The sequence below is a fragment of the Podarcis raffonei genome, chromosome 13 (assembly GCF_027172205.1).
Source record: "Podarcis raffonei isolate rPodRaf1 chromosome 13, rPodRaf1.pri, whole genome shotgun sequence".
In the NCBI taxonomy this organism is placed as follows: Eukaryota; Metazoa; Chordata; class Lepidosauria; order Squamata; family Lacertidae; genus Podarcis; species Podarcis raffonei.
In genome coordinates, this window is record NC_070614.1 from 55,624,807 (window position 1) to 55,641,470 (window position 16,664).

The 16,664-nt window shown below is 46.9% G+C and overlaps 2 protein-coding genes across 2 annotated transcripts; both read right to left on the reverse strand.

The window, feature by feature from the left end:
- Positions 1-1,682: 1,682 nt before the first annotated feature.
- Positions 1,683-4,461, reverse strand: LOC128400473 (gastrula zinc finger protein XlCGF52.1-like). The gene has a single exon (XM_053362678.1). The coding sequence runs from the start codon at positions 4,328-4,330 to the stop codon at positions 3,185-3,187; it is 1,146 nt and encodes a 381-aa protein (XP_053218653.1). The 5' UTR covers positions 4,331-4,461; the 3' UTR covers positions 1,683-3,184.
- LOC128400488 (zinc finger protein 239-like) lies at positions 1,683-12,828 on the reverse strand. Its single transcript, XM_053362702.1, has 5 exons — positions 12,776-12,828; positions 11,535-11,611; positions 10,796-10,911; positions 9,343-10,191; positions 1,683-3,168 (listed from the first exon to the last, which is right to left on the reverse strand). Exons 3-4 carry the CDS (start codon positions 10,806-10,808, stop codon positions 9,359-9,361), a joined length of 846 nt encoding a protein of 281 aa, XP_053218677.1. The 5' UTR covers positions 10,809-10,911; positions 11,535-11,611; positions 12,776-12,828; the 3' UTR covers positions 1,683-3,168; positions 9,343-9,358.
- Between the last annotated feature and the right edge of the window lie 3,836 nt (positions 12,829-16,664).

Consider the following 16,664-nt stretch of genomic DNA (forward strand, 5'->3'; position numbering starts at 1 on the left):
AGCTACCAGCATGAGTTTGATCAAACTGCGGGAGGCAGTGGAGGACAGAAGTGCCTGGTGCGCTCTGGTCCAGGGGGTCACAAAGAGTCGGACACAACTAAACGACTAAACAACAACAAATGGCACCCTTCTCTGCCGCCCCTGGTCCTTAAATGGCACCCTTGCCTGCCCCATTACTACCCTTTTCCTAGCTCGTCTTTCCCCTCATATCCTTGTGTGGGCCCCTCACTCCTTTTTCAGGCACACAGGCAGAAAACCCACTCATGGGGTGGGTTTGAGAAAGACAGACAGAGAGATGGACAGCTGAGCCCGGGCCGAGTCTGGTGGCACAGTCCCTCAGAAACACCACCAGGGGGCTGGAGCCTCTCTCTGATTGGCTAGCCAGACAGCCAGACAGAGGCGGGGGCGGAGCCAACCCTTTTGGCGGGAAGATGAGAGGCGCCTTTTCTGAGGAAGGGATGAGGAGAGGCTTTGTCTGAGGGAGAAGTGGCTCTGGCCTGAGGAGAATCTCTGGGGCCAGAAGAAGGAGAGAGGAAGAGGGGCTGAGTCTGGGGGGAGACAGGCTCCGGGGGTCTGAGAGAAAGAAGGGGGCCGAGGGATCCCCTGGGTCTGGCGCACAAAATAAAACGCCTCAGGAGGGGCATTGCTGAGGGAGAGGGAGACTGAGGAAAAGGAACCTGGTCTGGGTCAAAAGGATTGAACTGCTACACCTGCCATAACTAAGGAAGGGAGTGAGAGAAAAGTAACAGAAACCGATTTGAGCATTTCCCCACTTCGTCTAGAAACAGGAGCATCAATTTACCTGTAACAGCTCATTTTAGCAACTGAAGTTTAAGAAAAGCTGTGCATGTGCTACTGGTCCAACTTACTGGAATTTTTAAAAAGTTTGTTTTTATGAAACACTCTGAAAAACGCTTCACAATGTACAATGCAGAGGTTGTTTCTCTCCCATGTTGCGCCCACCCCCTCCTGCTCCACCTTCCCTCTGCATTCAAGGGGCACAGATGGGCCTTTCACCAACCCCCAACCCCTTATTCCCACTGCCACCCCAGAACTTTGACCTGAACACTTCACCCCCAACGTAGCAAAGAATGAAGTGTGAGGTGGAGTACAACTGATTTATTTAAAAATAAACGAGAAGTTCAAGGTAACAGTGTACAATAGGGAGCCAGTGTGGTGTAGTGGTTAAGAGCGGTAGTCTCGTAATCTGGTGAACCGGGTTCGCGTCTCCGCTCCTCCACCTGCAGCTGCTGGGTGACCTTGGGCCAGTCACACTTCTCTGAAGTCTCTCAGCCCCACTTACCTTACAGAGAGGGAGGAAGGGAAAGGAGAATGTGAGCCGCTTTGAGACTCCTTCGGGTAGTGATAAGGTGGGATATCAAATCCAAATTCTTCTTCATAGCTGTATGGTTTCAAATCTTCAGTTTTCTTTTCTTTTGTCACTTTATTTGTACTGTAACAATGGGTATTGGAAGGCTGTTCCTATAGCACTGAGTTCATCTTCTGACTTTTACTGAAGAGCCAGAAGCCATCTTGGCTGTGAGTCCTGGAAGGCCTTCTGCTTTGCAGGCCTTTTCCCATGTGGCCTAGGAGAGTCCAGACTGACTCCAGCTACAAAAGCTGAGGCTGCTGAAGAGTACAGGGGCTATAATGACTAGAAAACCAGGAAGTCCAGAAGGTACTAACTTTGAATATGACTATTTTAATTATATTTGTTTGTTTGTTAATTATATTTTATACGACGTTTCATCTGAAGATCTCAGGGCAATTCATGGCATAAAAACACAAAACAGAAATACAAAATGCATAATAAAAATTGGAACAAGAACAAAGCAAACCAATAACTCCCCCTTGCCAAAACTATTTACAATCACATATATTGTTGAATTACTCCAACCCGTTTCCAACTATCAGCCAATCAACACTCACCTCTCTCCCGCTCCCTAGCTAACATTACCTTAAATCTACGATTATACTATCCTCACCACAATTATTTCGGTACATGTGCATAAAACTTTGAATATAAAGACCAGAATATTGCACTTAATGTTAAGCAGAGGCACATGCATGCACACTTTCTGAGTTTCAAAACAGAGCTAGTGTGATATAGTGGTTATGTGCCAGACTATGACCTGAGAGACCTGGGTTCAAATCACCACTCGGCCATGAAGTTAATTGGGAGACCTTTGAGGCCAGGTGCTGCTTCAGAGCCTAGTTTACTTCATAGGGTTATTGTCAGCCTTAAATGAAATTGTGGAGAACCATGTAACACCACCTTGGAGGAAAACATGGTATAATTATTGTCAGCATTAAATGAGATAGGGAAGAACCGTGTAACAGCACCTTCAAGGACAGGGTGTTATAGGAATGCAATTCATGAATTTCAATATGTCAGGATGTGCATTTAGGCAGGCACAACCAGATGCACAAATATAAAATGAGGGACAACTAGCTAGCCAGTAGTACACATAAAAAGCCTCTAGGGCTCTTAGGTCAACAGAGTGAAGCACCAACAAAGAAAGGCTAATGCTATTCTAAGCTGCATCAAGAGAGGATAATAGAATCATAGCATTGTAGAGTTGGAAGGAGCACAGAGGGTCCTTTAGTCAAACCCCTTGAAATGCAGGAAAAGAGATGTTGCAAACATGGCGGGAAAGGAGGTTTCAGCTTCCTCTCAGTAACGCAGTTTATGCACTTCATTACGGATGATGCATTTTGGATTACCTCCATCCCTTTTGCAAGCTGCTTACTTTGTATCTCCACAATGGCTTTGCTGGGACCAAACCTTTTGTGCCAGATTCTGAATGAGCTTCATCCCTGATGAGCTGGAATGGGTGCAGAGGAGGGAGACCAAGGGGATCAAGGCTCTGGAAACCAAGTCTATTGAGGGACAGTTGAGGGAGATGGGGATGTTTATCATGGAGAAGATTGAGAAGGAGATGTGAAAGCCGTCTTCCAATATCTAAAGAGCTGGGCCATGGAAGAGGGAGCAAGCTTGCTTTCTCCTGCTCTGGTGGAAGGACCCAAACAAATCCATTCAAGTTACAAGAAAGGAGCATCTGACTAAACATCAGGCAGAACTTTCTGACAGCAAGAACTGTTTGACTGTAGAACAAACAAGTTCAGGTGGTGGTGGACTCTTCTTGAATTGAAGGATTTTAAGCAAAGGTTGGATGGCCATCTGTCACGAATGCTTTTGTTGAATATCAGGGGGTTGGAGAAGATGACTCTCACCATCCAATCCAATGCAACAATTCAATGATTCTGGGAGACTGTGATTCTCCCCGCTGTGAGTTCTTTGATGGGAAGTGAGGTAGGAATACTGACTAAAATTCTTTCCACATTCCAAGCATTTATATGGTCTCTCCATTGTATGAATTATTTGATGGGAAATGAGATAGGAGTCCTGACTAAAACTCCTTCCACATTCCAAGCATTTATAAGGGCTCTCCCAGGAATGAGTTCTTTCATGGGAAGTGAGACATTCCTTACGAGCAAAGCACTTGCCACATTCCTCACACTGAAATGGTTTCTCTCCCGTATGAATTCTTTGATGGGAAGTGAGATCACCCTTCTTACCGAAGCTTTTCCCACATTCCTCACACTGAAATGGTTTCTCCCCTGTATGAATTCTTTGATGGGAAGTGAGAGAGTTGCTCCATGTGAATCTCTTTCCACAATCTAAGCACTGATATGGTTTCTCCCCTGTATGAATTCTTTCATGGGAAGTGAGACATTTTTTCTGAGTGAATCTCTTTCCACATTCAACACACTGATAAGGTTTCTCCCCTGTATGATTTCTTTGATGGAAAGTGAGACTGGCTCTTACATTGAAACTCTTTCCACACTCCAAGCACTGAAATGATTTTTCTTTTGAATGAATTCTTTGATGGGAAATGAGATTGGACTTCTCACTGAAGCTCTTTCCACATTCCAAGCACCGAAAAGGCTTTTCCCCTGTATGAATTCGTTGATGGGAAATGAAAGAGTCGCTCCGAGTGAAGCTCTTTCCACATTCGAAGCACGGAAAAGGTTTCTCCCCTGTGTGAATTCGTTGATGGGAAGTAAGGCTGGACCTGTGACTGAAACTTTTTCCACATTCTACACACTGATATGGTTTCTCCCCTGTATGGATTCTTTCATGGATAATGAGATGACCCCTCCGACTGAAGCTCTTTCCACATTTCCAGCACTGATAGGTTTTCTTCCCAGTTGGATTTCTTTGATGGGAAGCTGAATGGGAGATTTGACTAAAGTTCTTCCCACATTCCAAATATTCATTTGGTTTCTCCCCTATGTGAATATCATCATGCTCTCCCTTGATCTTCATTTCCAATTCATCACCTGCAGAGAAAAGTGAAATGGATTAGAGCCTCAGCAAGAAATGGAGAACCCTAATTATTGAACAATGCTCATTAATGCTTGTGAGAGAGGAAGAACAGAAAGGAGATAGATGAGAGGTCTTCAGGGTTCGCTGGCTTTGTTTACTGGCATTCAGGGATATGGGAACCTGAGATTCCAAAAGCCTAGCTCTTTTCTGGAATGGATTTTGTCTGGGCAATCACCAAATCCGCTCCATCTCTAATGTCAGACATCTCTTTGGTCAAGCAAAACGGACAGAAGCGGTGACTTCCTGGGTGGGGGAGGCTGGCTAGTTCTTAGCTGTTGCCACTCTGCCAGCAAAGATTCTTATGTGATGATTTATGACAGCCAGGGCAAAGATACCAGAATCATTCTCTCCCTCTGAAGACGGGAGATGAATTGGGGGTGAACCTCACATGCCCTTAAGGAGCCGCTTTTCATACTGAGATAAGAAGTTTGTTTTCAGGGGTTTCAATATTTTTTTTACTAATATATTCTTACTAAAAGTTTTCCATTTAGGATACAATGGAAGCCAAACTAAATAAAAATGAAACACAGAGGATAAATAGAAAAAGGAAGTAAATTGGATAAATAAAAGATGATGAAGAAGAAGCAGCAAAAGAAAAGGAAAATATAAAGTCCTGTGTCAAGGTTACCAAAAGAGGCCATGATTCCACAATTCTCCTCTACGACCTCCATTCTCTGGTCAGGATCCAGCAATGCCCACTGCTCACCCGTGAAACAAACAGCGATGTCCTCAGAGGACAGTGAACTCTTTAAAAAAAAAAAAAAGAGAGAGAGAGAGAGAGAGAGAGAGAGAGAGAGAGAGAGGTCCTCCTCTTAGCCAGTATAACAATTATCTACTACAAATTGTTTTGTTGTTTCCTGCGTTGTCTTCATGGGATTGTTTTGCTGCACTATTTAAGTATGGATGCTTCTTTTAACATCTTAATGGAATTATTTTTATGTCTTTTGCTGTGTGCATTAAGAAAGCTCCAAGGGCACATGGGGCACAAAGGAGGGAGGGTGGGGAAAGTCCCATTCTGCAACAGATGGGGCTGGTTAGGTGAATCATGGCTACTGCTCTTTATGGTTTGTAAACTGGTGAGAAGTGTATTTTAGTATTTAACAATAATTAGACAAATAAAACTGCAACTAATGATAGGGACATTCAGAAGGAGAATTAAGGAGGTGGATGTTCCTCATTCTCAGCACATAAACTTTCTTCAATAACATTTTTAGTCTTTGTTAAGGGCCATTTTGACAGAAGCCAAAAGACAGAGGCGGGAGATTCGTTCTACTCCAAAGTACCCCTGGCTGCCCCACCCCTCTGCCTCTTTCCCCACAAGGCTGCTTTCCCTACCTGAGCTGCTTCCACAGTCGCTGCTCCGCCACCAAGAAAAGATGGATGAGGAGGTCTTGCTGGCAACTTTCTGTCCCCTGCAAGAGACAAAGGTAAGTGGGAAGCCAGGAGTGCATGATGCTTCTCTCAAGAGGTGATACATTGCCTTTCCAACTACAGATGGGCCTTAGAGAAAGTACAGATGTCACTCTGGAATTCCCAGAGGGACAAATGTAAGATTCTTCACTTAGGCAGGGGGAACCAGCTACCCAAGTGTAAGATGGAGAACATAGGGGTTTCGTAGACCAAAAGCTGGACATGAGTCAACAGTGTGATGCAGCAGCAAAAAAGGCTAATGTGATTGTAGGCTGCATCCACAGAAGTCTAGAATCCAGATCAAGGGAAGTAACAGCACCACTCTATTCTGCCCTGGGCAGACCCCCCCCTCCTGGAGTTAGGGGCAGCACAATTTAGGAAGGATATTGGGAAGCTGGGAGGTGGGCAAAGGAGGGCGACCAGGATGATTGAGGGTCTGGAAGCCAAGCCTTATGAGGAATGGTTGAGGGAGATGAGAAAAGAGGAACCTGAGAGGACGGGAATTGACTCAATGGATTCAAGGAGCTTCTGTCTAAGTATCTGAGGGTAAGGGATGTTCAACAATGGAACAGCCTCCCTGTGAAGTTGGTGGACTCTCCTTCCATGAAGGTTTTTAAACTGTCATGAATGCTTTAGTTGACATTCTTGCATTTCAAGGGGTTGGACTAGATGACCATAAGGATCCCTTCCAACTCTACGATTCTAGGAGTCTCCTGTGCTGAGTGCATTTCCCTCTAAATGGAGCTGCCTTTGAAGAGGACTTGGAAACCGGTGCCAAATGCAGCGCCAGGTTATGGGCTGAGCTCCCTCCCTTTATTTATGCCATTTCTACGCCTCCCCCCCCCCCGCTTTTTCTCCATAATGCCCAGCATTTTAGTAAAGATTCTTGCATTGCACAGGGTTGGACCCTCGGGGTTCCCTTCCAAGTCTCCGATTCTGAGATTCCACAGCTGCAAACCTCCCGGGATCTGGCCCCTCCCTGGGTTTGCAGAGGGGGAGGGGGCAGGGGCGTGGCAAAGGGGGCAGGGGGGAGCAGCTGCAGGGGAGGACCCTCTGCTTCCCCACTTTGCGGGTTGTGGGGGGAACCCCCCATGCTCCCTGCCCGGCAGTCCTGGGACCCCCCCTTCTCCCCACGGCACCCTCTGGGGGAAGAGAGAGGAGACTCACCCAGCGGAGAAGGCGACACCGAGGCAGCTCTTGCAAAGGCGACCAGAGCCCCCCCTTCCGGGGAAGGAGGGGATTCGCTCCGGAGGACCTTCCCGTCTTCCATCCTATTTCCGGTCCTCTCTAGGAATCCAGCTCCGCTCCTCTTAACTCTTGGCCTGCCGAGCGCACCCCTCGCACCCTTCCCTCCCTCTCCAGAGCAGGAGGCGCGCGCTTTGCGCCCCCCCAGAGAGGGTATTGGGGGGACCCTCTTGGCTGGCGAGAGAAGCAGGAGGAGCAGCTGGCTGGGGAAAGGGCTTCTCAGCAGAAGCAGCCACGACAGGGGGCTCTCCAAGCTTGGAAACCTCAGCTTCCGAAGGAGCCAAGGGCGTAGCCAGGATTTGCGGGGGGCAGAACCTCAGTTGGCTATGCATTTATATGGATTGTTACTGATTTGGGGGGCAGCAACCCTCCCTGCCTCCTCTTTGCTACGCCCATGGAGGGACCCCCAGCATTTCCTTGCAATCGCCTTTCTTCTCCTCTTGGTGCTGACCTTCAAAGCCCTAAACGGCCTCAAAGGCCCAGTAGACCTGAAGGAGCATCTCCACCCCCATTGTTCTGCCTGGACACTGAGGTCCAGCGCCGAGGGTTCCCTCCCTGCGAGAAGCCAAGTTACAGGGAACCAGGCAGAGGGCCTTCTCGGTGGTGGCGCCCGCCCTGTGGAACAACCTCCCACCAGATGTCAAAGAGAAGAACAACTACCAGACTTTTAGAAGACATCTGAAGGCAGCCCGTTCAGGGAAGCTTTCAATGTTTAATAGGTTATTGTATTTTAATATTCCTTTGGAGGCCGCCCAGAGTGGCTGGGGAAACCCAGCCAGATGGGCGGGGTATAAATAATAAATTATTATTATTACTATTAACCTGTATCCATTATTTTGGATCATCAAGAGAGCCCCAGATGAAACCTCAATCCCTTCTATTTTTGAGACTTGGTCTATAGTTTTGCATGATAATAAGCTCTTGGGGAAAAGTTAAATTAATGGACAAGGGAACAACAGGAAAAGCTCCTGCTGAAAGAACAAGGTGAAATTTCGTTGGAGCAAATCTCATTGCAGCAATTTAAAAGCCATCTCCATGGGTTGCTTTCTCTCTTCTTCTGACTACCCCTCCCTCACAGCAACCCCCTTCCTTCTGCCCCAGCAGTGAGGGCAAAGTCACAGGCACCTTTCCAGCTTAAGGCAGCAGACATAGCTCAGTGCCCCCTCCAGAACAGCCCCACTTTAAAGTCAGTTTAAGAAAGCAACAATGATCAAAGGCCAAAAAACCAGCACCTAACACAGTTCAGCACCAAACAGGTGTCAATAGACAGAAAAAATCAAACTCTTTTGGGGGGCAAGGAAGAGAGTCCCGGTTCACACCCTTCTACATCCATTTTCTTAAACGTCCTGCAATATTGGAGAAATTTTACTGGTCCACCTTATATGGATGTTTGTTTTTATGAAGCTCTTTGAACACTTTGGAATGTCCCATGAAGAGGTCTAGTTTATCTCCCCACGTTATGCCCCCTTTGCCATCACTCAGAGGTGCCCTGGCAGTGCCCACACCTCCCTGCGCCACCTTCCCACTTTTATTCAAGTGGCCTTTCACCAAACACCCCCTTGATTCCTGGTGCCACCCCAGGGAGCTCCTATCTGAACACTTCTCTCCCAACATAGCAAGGAATGACGTCTCTGGTGCAGTATAACGGTTTTATTAAAACATAAAAATGGAAGTTCAAGGTAACTTTGTGTACATAAGCATGTGCTTTCAGATGTGCCTGTTACTTTTATTTTATTAAAACTGTAAAAGGAGGCTTTATTATGCTGTTCCTCTTCTACTGATCTAACCAAGCCTCCTTCACAACTCCCACCGCTCTCCCACCCCACTCTGACCTCCAACTGTCTCTCCTGAAGAGGCCAGAAACCACCTTGGCTGCGAGTCCTGGAAGACCATCTCTCTGCCACGCAGGCCTATTTCCACATGGCTAGGAGAGAAGGGCCAAGTAAGATGGATGGAAAGAGAGACTCCAGCTACAAAAGGTAAGGCTGCAGAGGGCGACCAAGGTGATCAAGGGTCTTGAAACCAAGCCTTGTGAGGAACGGTGGATTGGAGTGGGGGATGTTTATTGTGGAGAAAAGGAGATGGAGAAGGAGATGTTATAGACAGCTTCCAATATCTAAAGAGCTGTGCCATGGAAGAGGGAGCAAGCTTGCTTTCTCCTGCTCTGGTGTATTGAAGAAAGGAGATTCTGAGTAAACATCAGGAATAATTTCTGACAGCAAGAACTGTTTGATTGTGGAAACAATAAGTTCAGGTAGTGGTGGACTCTTCTTGAATTGGAAGGTTTTTAAGCAAAGGTTTGATGGCCATCTGTTATGAATTCTTTTGTTGAATATCCTTCATTGCAGGGGCTTGGAGAAGATGACTCTCACCATCCAATCCAATACAACAATCCAATGATTCTTGGGGAATCTGATTCTCCCTGCTGTGAGTTCTTTTATGGGAAGTGAGAAAGGACTCCTGACTAAAACTCTCCCCACATTCCAAGCATTTATACGGTCTCTCCATTGTATGAATTATTTGATGGGATATGAGATGGGAATCCTGACTAAAACTCCTTCCACATTCCAAGCATTTATGTGGACTCTCCCAGCTATGAGTTCTTTCATGGGAATTGAGACTTCCCTTCTGACTGAATCTCCTTCCACACTCCAAGCACTGATAGGGTTTCTCCCCTGTATGAATTCTTTGATGGAAAGTGAAAGAGTCACTCCGAGAGAAGCTCTTTCCACATTCCAAGCAATGATAAGGATTGTCTCCTGTATGAATTATTTGGTGGGACGTGAGCTTGGCCTTTTCATTGAAGCTCTTTCCACATTCCAAGCACTGATAGGGTTTCTCCCCTGTATGAAGTCTTTGATGGGTAGTGAGATTGGCCCGCTGACTGAAGCTCTTTCCACACTGCACACACTTGTATGGTTTCTCCCCTGTATGAATTCTCTCATGGACAGTGAGATGAGCCCTCCAACCAAAGCTCTTTCCACATTCCAAGCACTGATAAGGTTTCTTCCCAATGGGATTTCTTTGATGGGAAGTTGAATGGGAACTCTGACTGCTCTTTCCACATTCCAAATTTTTATATAGTTTCTCCTCTGTGTGAATTTCATCATGGTCTCCCTTATTCTTCATTTCCAATTCATCACCACCTGCAGAGAAAAGAGAAATGGGTTACAGCCAAAGCAGATAGCGGGAGATAGATGGGAGGACTTACTTGAGGTTTCACTGAATTGGTTGACTGGCATTCAGGGACATCTTTATGGGAACCTGAGATTCCAAAAACCTAGCTCTTTTCTGGAATGGATTTTGTCTGGCCCAATCACCAAATCCGTTCCATCTCTAATGTAAGTCATCTCTTTGGGCAAGCAAAATGGACTTTGGGTGGGGGAGGCTGGCTAGTTCTTGGCCATTACTGCACTGCCAGCAGAGATTCTTATGAGATGATTTATAATAGCCAGGGCAAAGATACCAGTATCATTCTCTCCCTTTGGAGATGGGAGATGAATTGGGGTGAACCTCACATGCTCTGAAGGAGCCGCTTTTCATACTGAGATAAGAAGTTTATTTTCTGGGATTTCAATATCAATTTTTACTAAAGGTTTTCCACTTAGGATACAATGAAAGGCAAACTAAATAAAAATGAAACACAGAGGATAAATAGAAAAATAAAGTAAATTGGATAAATAAAAGATGATGAAGAAGAAGCAGCAAAATAAAATAAAATAAAAATATAAAGCCCTGTGTCAAGGTTACCAGGAGAGGTCATGATCCCACAATTCTCCTCTATGACTTCCGTTCTCTGGTCAGGATCCAGCAATGTCCACTGCTCACCCGTGAAACAAACAGTGATGTCTTCAGAGGACAGTGAACTCTTTAAAAGAGAGAGAGAGAGAAATGTCCTCCTCTTAGCCAGTATAACAATTATTTACTACAAATTGTTTTGTTGTTTTCTGCATTGTCTTCATGGGATTGTTTTGCTGCACAATTTAAGTATGGATGCTTATTTTAACGTTTTAATGGAATTATTTTTATGTTTGTTTTGCTGTGTGCATTAAGAAAACTCCAAGGGCACATGGGGCACAAAGGAGGGAGGGTGGGGAAAGTCCCATTCTGCAACAAATGGGGCTGGTTAGGTGAATCATGGCTACTGCTCTTTATGGTTTGTAAACTAATGAGCGGCAGTGGAAGACTGGAGTGCCTGTCATGCTCTGGTTCACGAAGTCAGACATGACTAAACGCCTAAACAACAACAAAACTGATGAGAAGCGTGTTTTAGTATTCATGACAAATAAAACTGCAACTACTGATAGGGACATTCAGAAGGAGAATTAAGGAGGTGGATGTTCCTCATTCTCAGCACATTAACCTTCTTCAGTAATGTTGTCAGTCTTTGTTAAGGGCCGTTTTGACAAAAGCCAAGAGGAAGAAGCGAGAGATTCGTTCTACTCCAAAGTACCCCTGGCTGCCCCACCCCTCCACCTCTTTCCCCTACCTGAGCTGGTTCCACAGTCGCTGCTCCGCCACCAAGAAAAGATGGATGAGGAGGTCTTGCCGGCTATCTCCTGTCCCCTGCAAGAGACAAAGGTAAGTGGGAAGCCAGGAGTGCATGATGCTTCTCTCAAGAGGTGATGCACTGCCTTTCTAACTAAAGATGGACCTTAGAGAAAGTACAGATGTCACTGAGGAATTTCCAGAGGGACAAATGTAAGGTTCTTCACTTAGGCAGGGAGAACCAGCCACAAAAATGTAAGATGGAGAACATAGGGGTTTCGTAGACCAAAAGTTGGACATGAGTCAACAGTGTGATGCAGCAGCAAAAAAGGCTAATGTGATTGTAGGCTGCATCCACAGAAGTCTAGAATCCAGATCAAGGGAAGTAACAGCACCACTCTATTCTGCCCTGGGCAGACCCCCCCCCCTGGAGTTAGGGGCAGCACAATTTAGGAAGGATATTGGCAAGCTGGGAGGTGGGCAAAGGAGGGCGACCAGGATGATTGAGGGTCTGGAAGCCAAGCCTTATGAGGAATGGTTGAGGGAGATGAGAAAAGAGGAACCTGAGAGGACGGGAATTGACTCAATGGATTCAAGGAGCTCCTGTCTAAGTATCTGAGGGTAAGGGATGTTCAACAATGGAACAGCCTCCCTGTGAAGTTGGTGGACTCTCCTTCCATGAAGGTTTTTAAACTGTCATGGATGCTTTAGTTGACATTCTTGCATTTCAAGGGGTTGGACTAGATGACCGTAAGGATCCCTTCCAACTCTACGATTCTAGGAGTCTCCTGTGCTGAGTGCATTTCCCTCTAAATGGAGCTGCCTTTGCAGAGGAATCTGAACCTGGTGCCAAATGCAGCGCCAGGTTATGGGCTGAGCTCCCTCCCTTTATTTATGCCATTTCTACGCCTCCCCCCCCCCCGCTTTTTCTCCATAATGCCCAGCATTTTAGTGGAGATTCTTGCATTGCACAGGGTTGGACCCTCGGGGTTCCCTTCCAAGTCTCCGATTCTGAGGTTCCACAGCTGCAAACCTCCCGGGATCTGGCCCCTCCCTGGGTTTGCAGAGAGGGAGGGGGCAGGGGCGTGGCAAAGGGGGCAGGGGGGAGCAGCTGCAGGGGAGGACCCTCTGCTTCCCCACTTTGCGGGTTGTGGGGGGAACCCCCCATGCTCCCTGCCCGGCAGTCCTGGGACCCCCCCTTCTCCCCACGGCACCCTCTGGGGGAAGAGAGAGGAGACTCACCCAGCGGAGAAGGCGACACCGAGGCAGCTCTTGCAAAGGCGACCAGAGCCCCCCCTTCCGGGGAAGGAGGGGATTCGCTCCGGAGGACCTTCCCGTCTTCCATCCTATTTCCGGTCCTCTCTAGGAATCCAGCTCCGCTCCTCTTAACTCTTGGCCTGCCGAGCGCACCCTGATTTGGGGGGCAGGAACCCTCCCTGCCCCCTCTTTACTACGCCCACGGAGGGACCCCCAGTATTTCCTTGCAATCTCCTTTCTTCTCCTTTTAACCCTTTACTTTGGATCCATTATTTTGGGTTCCAGATGAAACCTAAATCTATTCTACTCTTGAAATATGGATCATAGTTTTGCATGATAATACGTTCCCGTGAAAAAGTTATATTAAAGGGGAAGGGGGTTTTCTAGCATGTATTGTTTTACAGAACTATACAAATTTTCGTTGGAACACATTTCATTGCATTCATTCGTAAGGCATTTCCTCCATGGGTTGTTTTCACTTTTTTCTGTTCTATGCTTGAGATGGATAATAATAGTTTTTACAAGATAATAAGCTCCTGATAAAATTTTTTGAAACATGAAAAGTTCCTGCTGAAAGAACACGATAAAATCTCGTTGGAACAAATCTCACGGCAACATTTTATACGCCATTTCCTCCCTGGGTTCTTTCTCTCTCCTTCTCTCTGCCTGCCCCTTCCTTCTCCCCCAGCAACGAGGGCCAAGTCCCAGGCGCCTTTCCAGCTCCGGGGAGACAGAGCTCAGCCCCCCGCAGAGCAGCCCCACTTTCAAGGCCCACTTTCAGAAAGGAGCAATACTAAGCAGTGTGTCTGACAGAGAGAGAGAGAGAGGGAGAGAGAAAAAGAGCTGAGCTCGGGCCGAGTCTGGTGGCGCAGTCTGATTGGCTACGGAGACAGCCAGCCCTTTTGGCGGGAAGATGAGAGGCGCCTTTTCTGAGGGAGTTTTGAGGCTGGAGCTGAGATGGGAGAAAGGAATGAGGAGAGGCTTGACTGAGGGAGAAGTGGCTCTGGCCTGAGGAGAAGGAGGAGAGAGGAAGAGGGGCTGAGTGGGGGGGGGGAGACAGGCTCCGGGGGTCTGAGGGAAAGAAGGGGGCCGAGGGATCCCCTGGGTCTGGCGCCCAAAATAAAACGCCTCAGGAGGGGCATTGCTGAGGGAGAGGGAGGCTGAGGAAAAGGAACCTGGTCTGGGTCAAAAGGATTGAACTGCTACACCTCCATAACTAAGGAAAGAAATGAGAGAAAAGTAACAGAAACCGATTTGAGCATTTTCCCACCTCGTCTAGAAACAGGAACATCTGTTTACCTGAAGTGTAGCAGCTCATTTTAGCAAGTTTAAGAAAAACTGTGCATATGCTACTGGTCTACCTTATAGGAATGTTATAAAAGTTTGTTTTTACGGAGCGCTTTGAAAAACGCTTCAGAATATACCATGCGGATGTTGTTTCTCTCCCATGTTGCGCCCACCCCCTCCTGCTCCACCTTCCCTCTGCATTCAAGGGGCACAGCTGGGCCTTTCACCAACCCCCCCCCTTATTCCCACTGCCACCCCAGAACTCTGACCTGAACACTTCACCCCCAACATAGCGAAGAATGAAGTGTGAGGTGGAGTACAACTGATTTATTAAAAATAAACACTAATTTCATGATAACTTGTAGATAAGTTAGGGCTGCCGTAGGTCCAGATTTTCCCAGACATTACCAGGATTTAAAAGTGGAACTAACGTCAAGGGGGAATTAGTGGAATGTGGTTCTTTGTCCTAGATCTTAGGCCAATCAATTGGAAAATTACGTTTTCCGGCATTTTCATAAAACTGTTTTTGAGGGGGGTTCCTTAAAAAATGCTCAACAGCTTCCGGGATGTCCTGGTTTTTACTTTTTGAAATAAGGCAACCCTAACATTAAGTCTATGCTTTCAAATCTTCCGTTTTTTTCTGCTCATTCTTCATTACTTTATTACTACTGTAACAATAGGTATTACAAGGATGTTCCTATACTTCTGTGTTCAACCTCCAACTGTTTCCTTGCAGGCTTTCTCCACCAGATGAGGGGGCCAGGTCCAAGGCGATGAGCAGATGGACTCCAGCTACAAAAGCTGGGGCCGCTGAACAAACTCTTGGCCTTAGCAGGTTTGTTGTTGCTATAGGTTTTTCTATCTGTATTTTAGATCTTCTCGTGATTTATGTGGCTATTTTTCAGTGTGGTTGTGTATTTTAATGTTCTATTTATTGCTTATGACTACTTTGCTATTTATTTATTTATTTAATTTATTACATTTGTATGACGACTTTCTCCTGAAGATATCAGAGTGCTTCACAGCATATAAATACAAAATAAAAACACAAAAGACATAATAAAAACATGAATCAAAACAAAAGAATCAAAACATGAATCAAAACAAAAGAATAACCACAACCCCACAAACACATTTGAAAGGACATAGATGGTTTAATTAAACAAAGCCCTGGTTATTATGCTGTATGAGATTGATGATCTCCGGCGGGCTAGGGACAAAGGTGAGAGCTGTTTCCTAGTTCTGCTGGATCTGTCAGCGGCCTTTGACACCATCGACCATAACATCCTTCTGGACCGTCTAGAGGGGCTGGGAGCTGGGGGCACTGTCATACAGTGGTTCTGCTCCTTCCTCCTGGGCCATGTCCAGAAAGTGGTGGTGGGGGATGAGTGTTCAGACCCCTGGGCTCTCACTTGTGGGGTGCCTCAGGGTTCTGTCCTCTCCCCCATGCTTTTTAATATCTATATGAAGCTGCTGGGAGAGATCATCAGGGGGTTTGGACTGGGTGTTCATCAGTATGCAGATGACACCCAGCTCTACCTCTCCTTTAAATCAGAACCAGTGAAGGCAGTGAAGGTCCTGTGTGAGTGCCTGGAGGCGGTTGGAGGATGGATGGCGGCTAACAGATTGAGGTTGAATCCTGACAAGACAGAAGTACTGTTTTTGGGGGACAGGGAGCGGGTTGGTGTGGGGGATTCCCTGGTCTTGAATGGGGTAACTGTGCCCCTGGACTCACAGCTGTCCATGGAGGCGCAGGTTAACTCTGTGTCCAGGGCAGCTGTCTACCAGCTCCACCTGGTACGCAGGCTAAGACCCTACCTGCCCGCGAACTGTCTCGCCAGAGTGGTGCATGCTCTAGTTATCTCACGCTTGGACTACTGCAACGCACTCTACGTGGGGCTACCTTTGAAGGTGACCCGGAAACTGCAATTAATCCAGAATGCGGCAGCTAGACTGGTGACTGGGAGTGGCCGCCGGGACCACATAACACCGGTTCTGAGAGATCTGCATTGGCTCCCAGTACGTTTCCGAGCACGATTCAAAGTGTTGGTGCTGACCTTTAAAGCCCTAAACGGCCTCGGTCCTGTATACCTGAAGGAGCGTCTCCACCCCCATCGTTCAGCCCGGACACTGAGATCCAGCGCCGAGGGCCTTCTGGCGGTTCCCTCATTGCGAGAAGTGAGGCTACAGGGAACCAGACAGAGGGCCTTCTCGGTAGTGGCGCCCGCCCTGTGGAACGCCCTCCCATCAGATGTCAAAGAGATAAATAATTACCTGTCATTCAGAAGACATCTTAAGGCAGCCCTGTTCAGGGAAGTTTTTAATATGTAACGCTGTACTGTTTTTAACACTGATTGGGAGCCGCCCAGAGTGGCTGGGGAAACTCAGCCAGATGGGCGGGGTATAAATAATAAATTGTTGTTGTTGTTGTTGTTGTTGTTGTTGTTGTTGTTGTTGTTGTAACTCAGCCCCCCCCCTTTCTGACTCTCCGTCAGTCAACACTCACACGCAGCAGCCCAAACTTTCCCTTTCTGCCTCTCTAGCTAACCGTACCTTAAGTGTGTTTTTTCTTTAAAAAGGTTTAGGT